At 43.9% G+C, this 17,744-nt stretch overlaps 1 protein-coding gene across 2 annotated transcripts in view; it reads right to left on the bottom strand.

Annotated features, from left to right (window-relative positions):
- The window catches only part of LOC139910005 (palmitoyltransferase ZDHHC14-like), a 57,188-nt gene that overhangs the window by 26,592 nt on the left and 12,852 nt on the right, over positions 1 to 17,744 (bottom strand). For both annotated transcript variants that reach the window (XM_071897189.2, XM_071897190.2), the window contains exon 3: positions 9,082 to 9,242. In XM_071897189.2, coding sequence (XP_071753290.1) covers positions 9,082 to 9,242 — 161 coding nt within the window. The remainder of the gene's footprint in view (positions 1 to 9,081; positions 9,243 to 17,744) is intronic.

Below are 17,744 nucleotides of genomic sequence, written 5' to 3'. Positions count from 1 at the left end.
CAAATCAAATCAGCTCCGCCTCCTTGCTACTGCCAGCGCCATGTGGCTAGATACCCATTTTAAATGCACTCACTAACAACCAGAGTGGGAAATTAGCAGCCACTGGTAAAATATTGTGGTGGCTAGTAAGTTTGTCTACTGCTTCCAGTCATTATAGCAGCATCTGGAGGTTCTACTCTGTTGTGTCTGATAAGATAGTCAAAGTAGCAGGTGCATTTTGGGACATTATAAGCCATGTGGCATGCAGACCAAAAAAAACATAACCTCCTGCCATGCTAACAGCTAGACCCACTAAAGGTAAAGGCCAATGCAGATCAGAGAAAACATGACAAGCCTCATGAGGCTTTATCCTTAATGGTATTCAAATGAGAAAGAAATGTTTTCTTGTGTGCAGCGGGGTACCAATTAAAGAATTAAGGCTTGTTGACAAAGGGAGCATAGCTTCTGCTAAAAGTCCCCATTTGCCTGGCAGTTTGCTACGCCCGATATGCTGGCAAAAACCACCACCGAAGATTCTCATTTACATTGCATTAGTTAGTGAAAAAAACACCCCCGCACTCGCCCAAACTGCTACATTTGAGTTTGTTTTCACTGTGTATGAAACCAGTGAATCATAGAATGCAGGGAAAAGTGGTTAACTGGCAAAAATCATGGCTTATTCCAAAATGTTACATGCTTTGCTCATTATTATTTTCCCCCACTTGTAATGATCATGTGAAGACTAAATGTCTATAGTAATATCATTAACACCACACCCAATAGCGGTTACAAAACACAATGAAAACCCATGCATCTGAAGACGGGTAAATATAGACACCGTGGCGTGAAGTTGCCTTTTAAGTGACACACGAGGCTGAGCACCGAGTAATCCATGATAATGAAGCCCTGGAGAATTTCACCGTGGAGTAGAGAGATCCTTGTGAAGGGAACGTCTACATTGACATTCCTTGTTCTGGTTTGCTCTGCTGCTGGAGTGGCTGATAGTGATAGGTTGAGCATCATTCAAACAGAATGACGAGGAGAGACTGCCAGGTGGAGTCTCTTCTGCGCTCTCTCTCTCTCTCTACTTTCTTTTCTCTTTATTTAGCCCTCTACACCCCTGTTCTCACCCTCCCCTACACCCCTCTCCTTCCAGACAGTTTCTCTCCCCGTCTCATACTACCTATCACTCCTACTCCTCAAATCTATTCTCGTAGCTCCTCCTCCCTTTCTGCCATGCCCCCTTTTCTCAGTTAATAAATGCCTCAGTCATAATCGGAGCAGATAGATTGAGGTCCGCACACAAGCGTTTCCACAAAGGGAGAAGGGGAGATGGAGAGCGGATTGGTAACATAGACTATTTGCACTGGCTGCACACCTATTACTTATTGTTCAGCCAATGACAATGAAAGTCATACGTCAATGTGACCTGGGTTAGTTGGCTACACTAGGGAGGGAGGAAGCAGAGAGTCACGGTATTAGTTTAAGTACCAGCATGAATAAAGATTGGGCTATCATTCAGAACAAGAAATAGAATTTGTTGTTTTTTTTTTACTGCAGCAGGACAGACACTTCAACAGTATGTCAAACACACATACATTCCCATGGTTAGGGGAAAAGGAAAGTAAATCAAGATGAATGAAACAGAATGAAGTTCTGATATAGCCTGCAATTGGTGAGCATGTCTCTGAACCACTTGAGTGTTTTTGGTGCTCTGTGGCATCCTGGTTATTCATGATGTGTATTTTTCATTTTGTTACATTAAATGTGAAGGAAATTTCTACAGTTAGAGCCCACCATTAGACCAAAATGAACTGTGAGCCCTGTGAACTTTAAGGAGCACTGCGGTACCTGTGACTCATTCAAAATGGTGCAATCCTTTTAAATGTTAGTGGCAATTGGTCGCCGTTTTAGGCATAAAAATGCCACAGGTGGAACTAAATAGCCACCACTAACACCTTGTGGTGAGGCTGCTGTTGGGCAAAATAGTCTTAGTTTATTCATGGTACAATCAGAAACTTGCTTCCAGCGTATGCAAATTCAACCCTACAAGCAGACCTACAAGGTGTTAAAATCCAGCAAGCATGTTTTCAGTGTCTTATCATTGTAAGGAAGTGAAGCCATATCTAATGTGATTAAGCTCGCTCTTGTCTTAGAGAAAGGCTCGAGGAGCTCTCTCTGTTCTGGTGATGGGCTGTGTGTTGAGTTAAGTGTCTGGGGCAAGGGCACTGGCAAAGACTATCCCAACAAAATACTTTAACAATAGCGATGAACAAAAATGTATTTAAAACAGGGACACAGTAAAAGAGGGGGATATTACACTTTTCTCATATCAGTAATCTATTCCACAAAATGTCTTTGGTCCGTACGGGAATCAAACCCACAAACTCTAACCAACTGACCTATAACCGGCCCTGATGAAACATGATCTGGTGGGCAGGCAGAGCTGTGTTTATGGCAAGTAAGACAAGAGCTGCGTGAGAAGGAGGAGGGAGTGAAAGAAATCAGGAAAGAAAGCAAAAGCAAGAGAGAAAGTGTATGGGGAATATGTGTGCTGTGTTTAAAAAGAACATTTTTAAAAACTTCTGAATTTTAATTTCTGAACTGTATTTCTTCCATGTCTTTCGTTAACTGTACATTTTCATGGCCTTCCTCTCGTGCACCCACCCATGCATAACTCAAAAATAGGCATTTTCTGGCTCCCAAACAATCTGCATCCTAGCTTTTGACATCTTTTTTATCCTAGCTTTTGCAATCTTTTACCAACCACAAACCTAAATCCCACAACCTCTTTTCAGAGTACTCTGGAAGTAAAATTCAACATCCTCACTTCAAAGCAGCCTAAAACTGCACCCTTTTCGTCTCTCCTCCTACTCCTCTACTATACTCCCTCCTAGCCCTTCCATCATGCCCAAGTCTGGTGGCACTCTGCCTAGAGAGATATCACTGGGTGATGTACCCTATCTGTGTCCTTGGTCAGCTCTGATAACTGTTTCAGATCAGAACACTGAGGACTAATAGAAATGTAGTGAGGTCAAAATCATCTAACGAACAGCTCACCGTTGCCATTTGAAAGACAAAAATAGGATTGTTATACATGTCAATGAAGCATGTTGAAAATCTGTCCATTTCTGTGCTATCACACACACACACACACACACACCAACGGGATCCCATCCTGAGGGCTCTTAGCGTTCATGTCTACATGACAGACAGCGACAGTGAGATAAGAGGACGACCCTAGTTCCTCTGCACTGCCTCTGTTGTTTTGTCTGTCTGCCGCTGTCTGTCTGAGCAAGCCTGTAGGAGAGAGAATAGAGGAAATATCAAGGATGAAAAAGGAAAAAGAAACAGGCCAATTGAGGGGTGGGGAAAGGAGGATGAGATAATGCATGATATGAAAAATGAACCATTGGGATATTGAAATATTATCACCATTTAATACTGAATTTAATAACATACTTTCATCCCACACACACTTGGATGTGAAAATAGCTAGGGCATTACATACCCACGCATGCGCTTTTGCCCAGACATACCCACTCAGGCACACACATGTACAAAAAGAAAAAAAAAAAATCAACCAATCCATGCTTCAGAGAACTGACCCCCCTCCACCACCCCACACACACACCCCAAACATATTGACTGTGCCTGCAGTCATGAAAAGCTTAAATGTCAGCGCATCCTCCATTGATGTGCCCAGCGCATCCTCCATTGATGTGCCCCATCCTCCAGCAGCCCTAGCCCTAAGCCAGCCAAAGTCTATTTCCTGTGCTGGCCTTGAGTCTGGCTGGCGGCTTTGGAAACACCGGTGCGGCTGCCCTGACATTCACCGGCTAGCCTGGCCCCCATCAGGAGGAAGGAAGGGAAGAGACGGCTCTGACCATCTCCCACTCTGATTAATGCTTCAGAGTCTTCTGAATTTGGCACGTGTGCGCTGAAGTGATGCCAGCCTGTCTTGGTCTGACATACTGGGCAGACAGGCAGAAATGCCCAGACATCAGAAATGGCACCCTGATGGGAAATAAACTCTCGTTTCCATTTCCAGCAGGGATGAATCACAGGCTTTGCTACCTTTCCCGACCTTGCATACCGTTTTACCAACTTTTTATAGATCTTTATGGCATTTCTGCTGTGTTAGGAAGTATACAGTGGAGCGACAAGATACTGAAAGAGGAGATGACGCATGCCAGTAGGTCAAGAGGACTCGAGTTCATGAGTACAGGAACGTGCCTCGCCCCGATTAACTGTGGATTGCCTCAAATCCCTACACTATAAACCTCCTCCTATTCACAGAATGGAGGCTATAGTTGGCAGACAATAGAAACATCTGCTCAATAAAATAATGACAGCAGAGGTCTAGCTATCAGCTTCCTGAAGTACAGAGAAGATGAGAGACCTTGTCTCATATTGTACAGTCATTATGTCCTCTCTGTCATTTAGTCAACAGATCAATAGTAGTGGTGTTGAACCTGAGCCCTGTAGCACTTTGACTGCATGAAAACATCATTAGCTATTTATGAGGCTGCTGCTGAATTACAAAAGTTCATGGGCAGTTCATGGGCCGTTCGTGGCCAGACCATACAGGGCTTTTTTTTGGTTTCAATTCAAGCGAGTGCAACAATGTACATGCATACACAATATACTCACACACCATGGAGGCAAAGTGCAATTAAGGGTTTAATAAACAGGATAAGTGTCACATTGAGACAGTTTTCACAGTTAGGGACTGTGTTTTGCAGATCTGTCCTTGTGGCCACAGAGCTGTACCATAACAAAGTGAAATGCAGCACCAAGCAAGATCTTAGCATTCCTGCATTAACTCACATACCATGAAGAACACTTTCTCTCTCTCCGTCTCTCTCTCCCTCTCTCTCACCAACCTCTCCTCTCTCTCTATCTTTCCTTCAGTCTGTAGCCCTTTGACCCAGTGTCCCTGTGTTTATTTAGCCATCAGTTCCCTGAGTCAATATGCCTTTATTTAGTCATTCCTTCACAGCAGCCTTGTCCTTGGGACCAGCCCAGTCATTACCTACAACTCTCCCTCTCTCTCTCTATCACACACACACACACACATACAGTACAGTATCAACACCACACTCAAGATATGCAAATTACACCATCAAATTGTGTAAGATTTCCCCCCGAGACAGTGTAAATATTGAAGTTGTTGCAAGATGTTAAAATGGCCAACATAAAACTTCTTTTATAAGGCGAGGTGCTGGTTGTAGGCAGCCTGGTGAAGGAAGTATAAGGATAAATCAGGCCTGATGTGAGTCGTTTAATCAACCGGTTTACAGACAGGCCAAACTCCTGGTATTTTCCCACCATATCATATCTTCAGACTGGACGGTGACATTTAAAAATATGTATTACAGTAGGTTGGTGTTATTACTACCACAGCGTTAGCAGTGTTCAATTCTGCCACTGCTATAGATCTTGGCGCTGAACTGGTAGAAATGCACCAACACCAATATTGATATTGGATATCCAGCTGATTCTGGGCTAAGCTGGGGTATTAGCGTCAAAGAATTTCCTGAATAGTAACGTCTGGAACCAAGAGCTACATGTAACATGCCAGACACGAAGTCCTAGCATTTTCTGCGTTTTGACACACAGAAGTATGCTCGATGTTAACTGGGAGAAATGAATTATACCTTTATCATTTTGTCCAATGACAATGTTCAGTAAATGTAATGGAGTGGATAGGTACTTCAGATTGGCATTGAAAAAGCAGTACCGGCTCTGTCTGCACATGGAAAATGTGCAGACAGAGCCTAAATGGTTTGAAGCTGTTACAGCAGGGCAGCATTGTCAAGTGAAAAAAGACACACACTTCAAAGTTCCCCTTGCTGGCTAAGCTTGTCTACTGCTTTGTGATTATCAGCGTCTGTACAGTTACATAAGGAAGTATTGGTTAAAAAGTATTTGCCTATGAAAAAGGATGGGTGCCGTCTCACAGTCTGAGAAGGGGGTAAATGCAAGGAATGAGTCCTTTTGTGAACAAGGGAGGCGAAGGAGGGGAGGGAGAGGAGAGAAATGAGGAAGCACGCACACACACACACACACATACAAGTAAAATAAATGAAGTAAACATGGCCAGAAAAAGAGATATCATAAGCTATTTCACAATTCCAGATGACATTTTAATGAACTGTAGAAGACAGATGGATGGTGAGAAAGAGTGAGGCAGAAAGACAGAGAAAGAGACAAGAGATGAGTGTTTTCTCCAGGAAGACGTTGTGGGGCTGGTTGGTGTTGGGCCTGGGATGGGGTTGGATGCTCGGGCTAAGAACTAACAGATGTGCTACTAATGTCTTGCATGTCAAACTGCCACACTGTGGCTGGAACAAAAACAGCACAGCACTGCACTGCATATGTTTGGACATGGGAACCAGAGAAAGGAGGAGGACGACGGAGGCTGTCGGGATGGAAAGATGGAGCAATGGGGGGTGGGAGTAGAGAGACAGGCAGACAGATGGAGAGAGGGGAGTGAGGGAGGGAGAGGCAGACACTTCTAAAAACGCTACAAAGACTGATAGAGACTGACAGAAAGAAAGAGAAAGCAAGAGAAAAAGAGCAGCAGAGTGCAAGAAGAAGCAGGAGAGAGGAAGGGAATGCAGAGGGCAAGGAGAGAGGATTGAGAGCATATGGGTTGGGAGGAGTGTAGACAAGAGTAAATAAGGTGGAAAAAAGGCAGAAAGTATTCAGAACAAGTCTGTTAACAATGTACAAAGCAACTGCATTTTAAGGGTGCATTCAGACAGCACCGTTTGCCCACGTTTAAAAAAGCTAGGCACGCCACAAGCCTGCTGTGTGCGGACTTGAGAAGGATTTTTGCTTTTTTAGGACGGGATTAGATTCATGTGAACAAGCTAGGCTAATTTAGCTAATACTAGCCTAGCTTGTAGACGCCACTAGCTAATCATTGAAATCATAAATAGTCACCGAGAGCTGTGTGAGGGAGAAGTCAAGGAGGCTGTCTTTGTGTTGGTGGCTAGGAAACTGCATGCTCTTACAACGTAGGTTCTTCCAAGTGGATGAAAGGTAATAATAACCATAATAGAGCCAACACTAAAAGTAGTTTATTAGTCCCAGCAGCAGAAAATACCATGGGCTTGGATGTGGACGTTCCTGGGGTGGACTACAGAGAAACCACAGCAGTGAGGAATAGTAGAGCGGCTGATGCTTTCACATCAGCAGCAGAACGGAGCAGATGGAGGGGCAAGCTCATCCCGACGCTAGCCTCCAATGTTAACTAAAGCCTGGTCAGTACCATCAATTCACCACTGATGCACAAGCACATGGATATAGGCTACCAACAACCATATGACAAATGTTTCCAGTGTCTGTGCACAACAAATTCCAATTTAAACCAAGGCAATTGTTAAGCTTGCAAATACACAAAACCAGCACAAAAGCCAAAGGGGATGAGAGGGAGGTAGCGAGGGGGGCAGTGTGGTATTTGGGTCAACATTGTTCATATTTCCAGCCTTTAATTTGTTTATCCTCCTAAACAACTGTTTGCCAATATAACATGGTACTCTGGCACAGTGCTGTTTCAAAGCCCACTGCTCCGAGCTCTCTCTGTATTCTACCTTCCTTCCCAAAGCTTTTAAGTCTCCTAACGAGATTAATTAAGCCAGTCCAGAGTTTGTTTAACGAGGCCCCACTGGCCTGAAGCATGGAAAGAAGAACCATCGCTGGGAAATAAAAGCTTCACATCCCAAAATAAAAGAACCTCAACTTTTAAACACTATTGACCGTAGACGAGTTAAACCTTTAAGCAAAATGCTGATGATTCATTTTTACCTACAGGGCAGCATGACGACCTGGGATGTTGGCAAGTCAGTCCTGTTACTAGAAGATCACAGGTTGACTCCCACAACAGCCAGTGTCCATCCCAGTCTAAAGTGCCCTTGACTTCCTGTAACTTGTTGATCATGTTGCTTGCAGTGTGAACATGGGGTGACTCCTCTAATAATGTTTCTTGAGGGAATTAATGGTTTAAAAAAATAATTCTTGATTTCACTATACTTGATGAATGAATGAAATTTAAACAGTGAGCGATTGCCTTTGTGCATCCAAGCCTAGGCTCATGACCAGAAACACAATCCACATCACAGACTGCAAGACTGATCCTGGCTGATGGCCTGCTATCTTCAGTGTTGTGATGCCAGTGATTCAATCATACCATATCAAGTGGTCACTAATGCACCAACAGTTTTACCTTTCACATCATAAATGAGATTCAGAAGTTGGCCAAGTGCATGCCGAGTCAGATAACGCATCAAATGGGAGACCCTTGGATGACTTGGAGTGAATAAACAGATCAGAGACCATCAGGTGAAAGTAGCACCACTGCTTCGCCACAGCCTAACCTCAGAGTACCTTTAAAGTCAGTAGAAGCTCAATCCTTATTTCTCTGGCTACAGAGACCATCTCCCCCCACATCAGCCAGATAATCTACCGCTCCAGATAGGAGGTTTTAAAGGAACATTCCACACAGCGGCTCCCATGGATCAGGACCAACCAGAGAGGCTTACTCAGAAACAGATAGAGGATAGAGGGAAGGAGGGAGAGAGAAAGAAAGAAAGAAAGAAAGAAAGAGGTACTGACATGGAAAAAGAGAGGTGTCAGGGGGGAGTTTTGACTTTGACTCTTCTGTGTTATCACTCCCTCACAGCTCAGACTGCAGAAGGGATAGAAACGAAGTCAAGTGATGCAGAGAAAGTGTGTGAATGATATTTAATGGAGGTGTGGCCCTCAGTGACAGCCAGTTAGGCCCTGTCCCCTGGTCTGTTTGCTATCTCTGCTGGAGAGGCAGCACAGCTCCGCCCTAGGTAACCACTGGCTCACAAACAGGGAGGAAGAGAAAGGAATAGATGGAAGGATGGATAAATGGAGGCTTTGAGACAGAAAGAAAAAAAATGGGATGGGAGACCCTGAAAGATGGATACTGACAGAACAGTTAAGCAGAGAGTACGACCAGGTGGAGAGTGAGAGAAAGGAGACAGAGGAGGAGAGTAATATGAATGCAGATGTGGAGAGACGGAAATGGATTATCATACAGAGGGTAACAATCTAGGGTGGTCTTACCTATCTGCCTCTCCAGATCAGCTGCCTCGTCCGGTGTGGCCCTGGGCAGCACCCCCGGGTCGCTGAAGCTGGTCCTCAGCAGCGTCCCCAGCACAAACACAAACAGCACGCCGCCTATCACTGGGATGACTGGGGTCAAATGCTGAGCCAGGAACGGACAACTGGGAGGACAGGGAGAGATGGGAATGGAGGGGGAGAGAGAGAGATGAGGGGAAGAGGAACAGTGTTTGAGTTAGTCCATCTCAAACAGTAGCCTAAATCGGCGGAAAACAAACCAGAGACACACATGGTTCTTCTGTTTGACTTTCAATGCCTGAAGCGGTAAAAAGCTGGACGCTCAAACAGCCAGAGCCCTGGGAGATTATAGGACAAACATCAGCTGAGGGACAAGTGTCGGTCTGCCCAAACACAAACCGCTTTTCAGAGTCGAAACGTTGGTACAACGTACAAAGCCTGAGCAAAACATTTAGTCAACCCATGGATGCCAGTTGAGACAAGATGAAAGTTTATCAAGCAGACATAATTGCAACCTGTTGCTTAATGGCCAGTAGCTGGACATAACCCCTGTACACATAACCATGCACACACTGTCAGGGTCATTCCCCTGTGTTGTAATCTGTCCTAATGAGAGATAATTCAGCGTAATCCCGTTAAATGTCCGGCGGTGCAGGTGCTTATTACAGTAATCACATTTAGTCCCATAGGGCCGGGCCACAAGCTGCCACATCCCATTTCATTAGCTGGTCGTTGGTCTCAAAGGGTTTGGGGGAGGAGAGGTCAGCAAAGAGGTGACATTCCTGGAGACAAGGGAACTGACTGAGCATGTGGCGACCATGTGTTTTGAGGGATGCTGTTGAGGAATGCAAAACAGTTGAGCCGAGGCTCACGATACTGTCAGTGTTTATATAAAGGGTCGTTTTCATCTGTTCATATATTTGACAAAGTGCCAAATGCAAACAGGTTGGGTTAATCACATCTAAGAGTATTGATTGTTTTGTAATTGGCCTAAAATGTAACCATGTCGAAGGCTTTTGTCAGTTGACTTTCATTAGCATAGATTTTGGCGCAAATAGTTCACAAAACAACAGGGCACTTTGTACTTTGGACCATCCCCAAAATGGCTCCTTTTAGTGCAGTGGCACAGGTGATTCGATACTGCACGCATTATTGCCTCTTGGAAAGGAAGCGGGGCTTGTTGTGAGGAGGCTAAATGACATGGAACGATCAACGAACAAGGTACAGAGGGGGAGGGAGAGGTAGAGACCTCCATTATCCCATTACAATAATGTTCAGCAGCAAGCTGAAAAAAAAGCGTATGATGGGAGGAGCAAGCACTTAAGACTGCACTCAGTTATTGACTGCCATTTGAAAATCAATGCAGAGAAACAAAGGCTATAGATCATAAGTGAATGGAGGGTGTCTAAAGTGACACTGATGGCTTTATGATAATGACAGGTGACAGGGAGGTCAAACATTGTGGTTACCCTGTTTGTGTTCAAGAGATTTAACAAGATGTAGGTGAGGGTTTCCAGCCCATTCCTAATCCTACACTGTCCTGGACATGATCATGACACTTACCCGAAGCTAGACCGCCAATGTGCTCCTTACTGACTCTTCATGATCAGAGTTTGTGGGAATTCTGAAACAACTACTTCCAACTTTTCTACCAGTCCAATCTCCATTTTCATTTTGATTGTTGTGATAGTAAACTGTCAGCTGCCTACATAATAAAATCCAACCTCTTGGTGATTGGTCAGCTCACAAAAATGCAGGCCATGTTTGGTACGCTGCTCTAAAAAAACGTAACTTTTCTCAACATTAGAAAACACTCCAACTCTGCCTAAAAAGAAGCCAGGTGGAGCGCTTTCTCAAAAACAGACGTTTTCCGTCTGCCTTGTGGCTGCTCCCTGTTAAACTTTCACATAAAATGGGTACTGGCAGTTTGAAAGAAGTGGAATAATGTGAACACGGCCTAAGCGTTTCTGTTGAGCGAGTCAAATACAAAAATACATCAAATCTGTATATCTGTGTATGTTATCAAGGCAGTAGGAGAAAGCAGAAGCTTTTTCCAAACATGTGTATGATTGGTTGCTGATGTATACATCACCATCACACCACCTCCCCTCCAGATGGTAACACCTTGGGAGGGCGGCTACATCCGCTGTCCTGTGCCAACACCAGCTACTCCTCACCAACCAAGCCAAACTATATTTAGGCTTGCCATTTTGGGTTCTGCCAATGAATGTGGAGGATATGAACATGGATCGGGAGAAGAGGTTCAGGAAAGCAGAGGAAGCATGCTTAGATTTGCTGATCTGTGCTAATTGAGGCTCAAGTGTCGTCTGCAAACCCTCTCAGCTTTCACCTGACCTGCTGGAGGACTGCCAGCCAGGGGAAAAGGTCAGCCAAAATATGATGACACCATAGCAAAGAGCACAAAAACTTGTGTGTTAATGTATGTCTGCTTGTGTGAGTGGATAATCAGATGACCACAGGTGCCTGGCATACTGCCATGTCCTCAGGTGTTTGAGAGGGCACAACTTGTCCGTCTGGCTCAGTGAGTCAGATGCGAGCTATGTGCCAACGAGTTCAGTACATCCCATAGGGTTGGTATTAATACAAAATAATAATAACACTGAATAAACAGTAACAGCATCCAAGTGTCAGAAGAATCCAGTATCAAGCTACCACACCCAATGTGTGGTCATGACAGATAAGAAACTCTGGATGAGCTAATACAATTTAAAATAAGTAAACACCGCAGCAACACTTTTTAGGCTAACACTCAACCCATTTGCAAATCTGAATGCGGAGCATGCTTTGCTCCTGTCGTTTTGAAGAACAACATTTAGGCTATGACAAACGAAGGATCAACCATCCAGAGACCCATGGTGTTATCCTATCCAAGTGGAAACTGGCCAGCCCTGCTGCTCTCTACATCTGGACTGCGACTGGACTGAGGGAACAGAACACTGGGTTGTCTAGGACATCTGCAGGGGGCTCCAGGCAGGACAACACTGTGGCAGCACAAACACTTCTCCAATTATCGACACTAGCCTGGAGTTCCCAAGGCCTGTATTGTAATGGACACTTACTCTGTCCATGTGCACACGCTCATGCGGTGCACTGCAACTCCCCTTCTGCCATCGTCAGGCTTGGCCACTGGGCAGGGTGGAGACGGATCATGGTGTTCTGGTCCCGTCCTATTACCATGGTCCAGATTACAGAGGAGATATGTGTTCCAGCGCCATGTCACTGTAATCCAACACTGGGACGTATCCCTGGAGCTGTGGCTGGGGCAGTGCTGCAGCCCGTCTTCCCGTTTATAGTCTTCCCAATCTGACACTGACCGTTGTTGCACCAGTACAGCTCACAACAAGTGACAGTGTCAGTCTCCATGAATTGTCTCCATTTGACATACTGTGTCATCTAAACATGTCTACACATCTGTCTTCGCTACTGTGGCCCCTAGACTTTGGAACAGCCTTCTTCACAGCCTTAGGGAGGCCGAAACAGTCCACACTTTTAAAAAGCATCTTAAAATGTATTTATTTTCATTGCCATTTTCTTAATCGTATGTTATTATACCTTTATGTTGTGTGTGTATTTGTGTATTGTTGTGTCTCTTGTCTCTATGCTCTCCTATCCCTCCTTTTATTATTGTAACGCATTTTGTAACTTTTCGTTTTGGAAGGTGGTATATAAATAAAGGTTTACTTAATAAAACCATTAAATAAAAACCCATTTAGAAGCATGTTCAACATCCTACTCATGAATACCCCTGTATGAAACAAAATATTCTCAATTACCACTCAGGTAAAATGACACTTATGGAAAGAAGGACAGTTTCCTTCTGTCCTTCTTTCACAGACCCTGAATAACAACAGTAAAAGGGATAATGTGTGCATATCTTTCAGTAATGTTGGCTTATTCAATTTCTTGTTATTTTGGTCTCTTGGAATTATTCAGTTTATGGTGAACAGAATCAAGATGTTTCATGAGCCAACTGAAAAACTGAATAATAAGGAAAAAGAAAAAGAATGAGAATAAAATGAAGAGTATGAATAAGAGTGGGATTAAAGTGTGCTTGAACTAAACCACTAAAGGCTTGGAATTAACTTTAGTCAATCCCAAGAGCTTTGTAGCTGTCAGTATTGAGCTGTGTCCTGGAGTGGAAGGGGAACTGGGCTAGCTGTGAACCACTACAGTTAGCGCCGCAATCTGCCTTGAGAGGAGCTGGCAAAAACGAAATGACCGGGCAATTTGCTGTTGCTCCTTCTTGCTCTACTGCCAAAGAAGGGACAAAATGTATGTTTTCGGAGAGACTTGTTTGCTTCAACTGCCAGAGGGGAAACAAATAACAAGAGAATGCCAGCAGATTTCAGACCATTTAGGCAGTGCTGAGGAGACAATTCTTTACAGAAACGCTGAAAAGAGACAACTACTCCCATCGTTTAGGGAAAAAAGCTCAGCTCCTTGTTTCCTGTCTGGAGAGTTAAGGGCATGAAAAATGTAACATCACCATCACAGAGACAAACAGAACCTATCCTGCTGTTAGCTTGTGAGTGAACGTCTAAAACACAAATACACATTAGAGCTTATAACATTCACCTCTCCTTTGAAAAACGTCAGGGGCTCACCGGCCACTACATGACATAAAAACCTTGTACACACTGACACTTTTTGGACAGTGCTAAAACCACAGTGAGAGCAAACCGACTTCCCTGCTGACATGAATATCTGGAGCCGTCCTCTCTCTCTCTCTCTCTCTCTCTCCCTCTCATCTCTGATCTGGGGGATCTGGGGAGTAATGGAGGGTAATAGCCTCAAGCATTCAACACCTAAAGCACTGGCATGTTTTTCTTTGTCAATGCAGGCAGGGAGACCGGTTCATTTTCTCACACACACACAATCACTCAGGCAATCACACACGCTCGCACACACACACACAGTTTTGAACAGACTGGATAATCCCTGCCAGCCTGACTCCAGTTAATGTGAAGTGAACCCAGCAGGAATTGGTGTGACATCTCCCTGACGAGAGCTGATTGCAAGACAGAACGGGACGATCGGCAGCAGCATGAAAGGCGACAGAGCCCGACCCGTCCGCAAGAAGCATGATGAAATCAAGCCAAAGAACATCTTAAAAACATCAGCAGAGTCCAGCGCATGACATTCGGAAATAAATGGCTTTGGCAGTCTTTCACTTGTACCCTGCTGTGTTTAGTCTATTTAGCCTAAGAAAGCAGACTGAAAAGAGCCAATTACAAAGTTCCAGGAAAAAGAAAATCAATGCCCGATGTCATTACCCGACTTCTTTTCATCTGCCCATTCAATCTGTCCTCTACTCAGTCTGATTGGTCACACATCACATTGATGAATCCAGCAATTACAGACGCTAATGGGAAATCGCTAAAGTTGTGAAAAGCTTGGCAGGCCTCGAGTGAGGGTGCTATATCTGTAACCATTACTCCAAAGCACAGATATGAATGGTTTTGAAGTAATCAATCAGAAAGTCAAGTGCCCTAGTGAAATGTCAAATGTTATCAAAAGGTCATTTGGAGCTCAAAAACCAGCGAACCGTCTGAACACACTGAGCGTTCTCACTTCCTGTAGAGAAAACCAGATGGTGTGGATTTGTGATCACTTCTGTGCAAACACTTAGGATCAAAACATGTCATCTGTTGTTTCGACGTGTGAAGCCATCATGAAAAGCTAGATGTCGTCTTCTATGGCAGGCGGTGATGCAGATGGCTGAGAGAACAGCGCTAACCGCCGCCTCTGTCCTCGGCTCTGTCTCGGACATCGGACACATAATGGGAAGGCAGTCAGGTGTAATAGAGAGTGACAGGCTGGTAGGGATGGACAGAGATTAAACGCCGAGGCCATTAGAGAGGGAGGGCAGACTGTTACATCAGGCCTGCCCTTCCATATAGACATGGATCAATAGAGATATGTGGCTGAGCTGTAGGCAGGCGACACCTAGCCTGTTTAAAGATCCCCATATAAGAATCGAATCCATTTTCATCAGTCACCGGTCTTAGAGAGCATGTCTCATCTGAGCGATTTCAATAACCTGCCTTTCTTCTGAGGACTGCAAACAGGGGATACTGAGGAGACACTGGATATTTCCCAAGTTATAGCATCATTTCCCGTTTAGTTTGGTACAAAATCTTATATTAAACCAGGACTTGAGGGGCTTTGTTTCCATGGAGACGGACAGTATCCAATGTCAGACATGGTAAATTTCGAAAGGGAATGTGGTTACCCTGGAAACAACCACACGAGCGAGCTGAAGCCTCCAAGGAAAAAAAACGAAACAAAGACACTCATCAAGATAGAGATTGCGTGATGACATTCATTACAATCTTTTTATTTGTTCCAACGAACCATTCGGTTGATGAGGACAAAGACTGAATTCTTGCTTGATTTGATACAGAAATTGTGGCAACAAAACAAGATGGAAGTCATTACTGGGTACAGACTACAGAAAAAGTTTGGCTTGAGGTTTGGGTGGGGGATGTCTTTTTATAACTTCTATTGTGTCTTGGCATAGTTCTACATTTCTCAGTTTTCAATCTCCAGGACATGAGTAAATATGTGGGCTGGGACAAGGGTTTTGAATTACTCTATCCTCACCACATATTTATTACACTGTGCTGTATACAGTTATCTGGCAAACATCATTTCAGTCAAGTCAGCCCTGTGTTTCTGGCCTAAACTTGAAAAAGAATGCATTTTCATCCCTGCTCGTTCAACCCTAACATTACATGAACAAAGAAGTTCAGAATAACAAATCTCTGCAATTCAGATGTAGCAAAAGCTATGGGTGACTGTAGAGCCTATGGCTAATACTTTCTAGTATAACAAAAGAGAAAACTAGGCCTTCATGGCTTTAATGTTGAAAGCATAGTACTGATGAAGTAGACTTTGGACTAGCGCAGTGTCCCCAAAGCAACCCAATGTTAGTGTACAGAGAGCTCTGGGAATTCAAATATAACATTGCTTACCGTGGGACAATGTTTGGTCTGAAATGAAGTTATGACTGAACATTCTGAATAGAAAATATCAAAATAAACTCATCGTGGGACAAATGATAAACTGAAGCTAGGAAATGGTTGGCAGAACTCTTCTCCAGCCCCATGACATGCCTAAAGCAACAGGCTAACACAAATAGCCTTGTTGATCCATTTCTTAGAAAAATAGTGTAAAGGCTTTGAGATGTTTCTGATGAACTTGAACTCTCTTTTTGAATTTCAGAACTGTCTGAAAGACAGTTGTGAAGTGGGAGGGTGGCAGTGAAGCCACTTGGGGATCAAGGCTGGCACTGTGTAGCTACCAAAATAGTTGGGCGGGATCAAGTCAGGTCCACCAGGCACAAAAAAATTAACTACAGCAAAGAATAAATTCTACCCTGGAGACCTGGAAACACGGGCCCCAAGAATAGATGAAACGCACCAGCCAGTGTCTGATAAGACCGCTCTTTGACATAGCCTTTACGGATTATTACTCACCACATACTAGCTATTTATAAAATTGCACAACTTTACTGTCACCAAGGTCTGTATGAATTATTGACAGCTGAAGGCAGTGCAATAAACCTAATGATAGCTAATTCCTGGGGAAAACAGCATAGTGATATATGGTTAAAGCCTTTAGCAAAATATATAATTGCAAGTCAATAAAAAGCTGAAAGTAGCATAATGCATAATGACAATCAGAGGAGGTACAAAGCATTCAGCTAGCATTAGGCAGCAGCATAATGCAATAAGTTGGCATTAGGAAAAAAACTCCACTATGTTGGTGAGACAACTAGAAAGCAGAAGCAAAAAACTAGCAGGCAACAGGCGATAAAACTACACATCCCAGCTTGTTACTCTTAAGCACAGCAGAGTGGCCTGTTAAATTGAGGAATTCTCTACAGGTTTTGGTTTTGATCTCCATAGTCCTCTCAAGCGTGACATCATTTTTTGGCCCAAATTGGGATTCTGGATCAAACCCCCTTTCAGTCCAATGTGAAAACAAATAGGAGTAAAATGATCGCCTTTAACTATGTCCAACGCTAATGTTGATTATTTTTGCTTCCGGGTGTTCCTCTATTATACATTTTTATGCATCGTTATTTGTTGAGGTGGATTCTGTTGGGTTTTGAAGTAAAAATGGCTACCCATACTTAGCTTAGCATTCCAGCATTTCATGGCTTTTTGACGCGAGGATGACATAGACTGTAAAGGCTGAAATATAGTTCCACGTCCAAGTGATGCCGTAGCTTGCTTGCGGTGTCTACGGTGGTGCGAGCATGTTACAGTTCTGTTGGTGGTTCTGCGAACAGACTGCCGAAACGCTAGATGACATGTCAAGTTTTTACTACTTCCGTGCTAACAAAACATGGAAGCAGCAGACTGTGCCGGCACCACAGACACCTATGGCGTAGCAACGCCGACACTACGACGCCAAACTACAAATCAGCCTTAAGGAGGCTACACAACACCCGCCCCATCGTTGTTAGCAAAATAGTTTGGGTTTTTTTATGCATTTTTTTTACCTTTTTATTAGATAGATTAAAGTGAAGAGACAGGGAAGATTGAGACAGAGAGGGATGACATGCAACAAAGGTCCTGGGCCAGATTCAAACCCAGGAGCAGAACTCCACCAGGAAGAGC

The sequence above is a fragment of the Centroberyx gerrardi genome, chromosome 17 (assembly GCF_048128805.1).
Source record: "Centroberyx gerrardi isolate f3 chromosome 17, fCenGer3.hap1.cur.20231027, whole genome shotgun sequence".
Taxonomy (NCBI): Eukaryota; Metazoa; Chordata; class Actinopteri; order Beryciformes; family Berycidae; genus Centroberyx; species Centroberyx gerrardi.
Note: the sequence above shows the minus strand (reverse complement) of the source record. Positions and strands in the feature narration are given on the sequence as shown.